The sequence below is a fragment of the Pediculus humanus genome, genomic scaffold (assembly GCF_000006295.1).
Source record: "Pediculus humanus corporis 1103172107841 genomic scaffold, whole genome shotgun sequence".
Classification (NCBI taxonomy): domain Eukaryota; kingdom Metazoa; phylum Arthropoda; class Insecta; order Psocodea; family Pediculidae; genus Pediculus; species Pediculus humanus.
In genome coordinates this window covers 113,313-116,558 of record NW_002987423.1, presented here as the reverse complement: position 1 = coordinate 116,558, position 3,246 = coordinate 113,313, and the positions used below count along the sequence as shown (strand labels likewise).

Here is a 3,246-nt window from a genome sequence, read left to right as displayed (position 1 = left end):
ATCTTATAATGAAGTTTATGTTGTAATATGTGTCCGAAATTACTACCCCAACCCAATGCCGTACAATTTGTTTTCCTTTTCAATTTTTCATAACTTATTTCAATGGTTTTGTGTCGTCCATCTTTTAACGTCAAAGGTTTTTCTAAAATCATTAAACATAAATCGTGTACCAACTTTGTTTCGGTGCGCTCAAAATTAGGATGTAATATAATTTTTTTAACAAAATAAACAACATACTTGTTTTTATCATTGGATGCAACGAAATCCGTTTGATCCGGATCTCCAGAAACAACAAATCTTACTGCTTTCGTATTGCAACAGTGACCTGCGGTCAGAAGTTTGTCCGATGTCACGATGGTAGCCGTACAATATGTCACCGCGGATTCTTTTAATTTTGAATATAATCTAACTACAAATGGGAATTGACCAGGTTCGGCCATTTTTCCCGTATATTGACTTATGGGAATCTCACCCGTAACAAATATAGAATCCGATAGATATAAAATAACAATTAAATAATAATTAAATATTGGTATTTTTTTTATGTTTGTAAACATTTCAGATTTATATTATTATTATTATTATTATTAATTATTGTTTCCGTGTGAAATTTAACGAGAAAACAAAAGAACAAGGGAATCAAAGAATACATAATTAAATATATATATGTATATGATTAAAATTAAAGTTGTAATGAATTAATTTATAAATTATGTTACGTCATCAATCGTCGGTTCGTAAAAAAAAAAAAAAAAATTTTTTTTATATTAAACATAAAAAAAAAAACAAGAAGAAGAAATGGCGACGACTGAAAGAGAAAACAAAGTTACAATTTTTTTTTTTTTTTTTATTACTTTTTATAAATTTTTTGAGAGCCATCAGATTTTTTTTTATTTGATTTTGCACAGGTCCTAAGAGAGAGAGAGAGAGAACGCACGCATCCATCCACACCCACCCACGCATCCACACGCACACACGCACCCACACGCTCTTATCATCATTTAATATCATATTTTATTAAAAAAAAAAAAAAAAATTTATATCAAGCCAATTATTATTATTTTTTTTCCCCTTTTTTTTTTTTTCTAATTTTCATAAAATCAATAGAGAGAGAGAGAGAGAGAGAGAAAAAAAAATCTGAATATTTTCCTCGGTCATCCATCATTTGTTCAGAAATTAATTCATCGTCACGTGTGTGTTTTCGCCTAAAAAAAATCTTATCAGTTATATATATATATTGTATTTTCCAATGATTCAATGAAAATTATTATTCGAATTTAAAAAAAAAAAAACAAAGAAAGGATAAATAAAATTTTTTTGTTTTATTGTCCATCTGTTTTAGTCTGAAATAAGGAAAAAGAAAAATGGAGGTTTTAAAACCTGGTGAGGGGGAAAAAGGGAAATCCAGAGATAAATTAATGTTAAATTAATTGGTTTAAAACATTGGCACGTGCTCTACTCTTTTAATGCTTAGTACGCAAGTACTTACGCCCCCGCAATCGATGAGGCCTTCATACAGTCAGACACCGTCGAGGTGCTCCTGCTCCTGTGCTCCTGCTCCAGCTGCCTGCTTAACAAAAAAGTTTTTTCTTATTTTTTTTTTTCTTTTTTTTTTTAAAAAAAAAAAAAAAAATTTTTAATATTTTTAAACGCGGATTTTTTTCTTTTCTTCATTTTTTTTTATTTTTGTTTTTTGTGTTGTTGTTGTTGTTTTCTATCTGATTTTTTTTCTTAAATCTTTTTTTTATATATTAAATGTGTGTCAATCGTTGAAGTGAATTTTTTTTTAATTTAAAAAAAAAAAAAAGAAAAAAATTACCACGGTAATATCTTGAAAGCACATATCATCATCATCATCATTATTATTATTATTATTATTTACTAGTTTATGAACGGAAGTTTTTTCGTTATTATTATAACCGCATTGAATTATTTAAGTAAATTTACGCGTATCTTTTTTTTTTCTTTTTTTCTTCTAATTAATAATAATATTTTAAATTAAATTTATTAAATAATAATAATAATAATAATAATAATAATAATAATAATAATTTTTTCGTTGTAAACTTTTAAAATAATTGAAAAGTTTTTTTTTTTTTTATATGCAACAGATTAAACAATGTTGAGGTAAAAACTAAACACAAAAAACAAAAACAAAAAATTAATTTGTGATAAAAAAAAGGCTTGTTTGTTTGTTTGTTTGTTAGTTTGTTTAGGTTATCACACACGAGAGACAATCGTAATAATTGGTTGTTAATAAAAAAAAAAAAAAAGGTTAAATAATTAAACCCTTCGAAAGGGAAAATAAAATAAACATTGATTGATATGTTTGGATACTTACGGTAAAATATAATTAAAATGATGCTGAAATCGTGCCTAATAATACTGAACAATCTGTGGTCCAATTATAATTATGATGATTCCTCCTCTTCCTTTTCCTCCTCCTTCTTTTCTTCTTCATCCTCTTCCTCTTTCTCTTCCTCCTCCTACAAAAGAGTCGTGAAAAAAAAAATGAAAAAAACATCGTCGTCGATCCTGGTTTCGACACAAATATAAATGATATGCAGTTTATGACCATAAACTTATTGGTTATGTTCGATATGGTTTTTGTCTTTTTTTTATTTCTTGTTGGTGTTTCATGTTTGATACATTATCTACCAAACGGTGGAAGATTGCAACAGGAAACGGAAATTGTTACATACGTTAATATGGAAAAAAATAATTCAAAACAGCCTGTTGACGCTGTTTAAATATTTTTCACACAAAATAAGTGAGTTAAATTTTTTTTTTTTTTTTTTTCATCAAATTCGAAATCGTCTGAAAACAAAAAAAAAATTAATTAATTAACGTATTTTTTTATATAATTTTAGTACAATGCAAATATAAATTAAATCTGAACGAAAGAGTAAGTATTTTTTTTTTTTTTTTTTTTTTACATTACATCCTTATTTCGTACCTGTTTCTCTTTTGTTTTAGGTTTTTCATTTTCAACGTCAACTATATAAAAACAATATTGTATACTTGCTAGAAAAAAAAGTGGAAAAAAAAACTTTTTATTTAATCGCAATATAAAAATAATAATAATAATACGAAGAAGAAAATTAATTAATTAAACATGTTGTGTCGTTTTTATCCTGTGATTTATCAATAATACATAAGGCTGTGATTTAATTTTCGATACAATAATTAATAAAAAATTTTAATATTGTTTTCTAAATGTTTTTAAAATGTATTAATATCAATTAA

General features: G+C 25.7%; 1 protein-coding gene across 1 annotated transcript in view; it reads right to left on the bottom strand.

Annotated features, from left to right (window-relative positions):
- Phum_PHUM376290 (tripsin, putative) overlaps positions 1 to 440 on the bottom strand; it is a gene marked incomplete at both ends in the record, with an annotated part of 870 nt that extends 430 nt beyond the window's left edge. The window contains one exon of the mRNA XM_002428285.1: positions 44 to 440. Coding sequence (XP_002428330.1) covers positions 44 to 440 — 397 coding nt within the window. The remainder of the gene's footprint in view (positions 1 to 43) is intronic.
- Between the last annotated feature and the right edge of the window lie 2,806 nt (positions 441 to 3,246).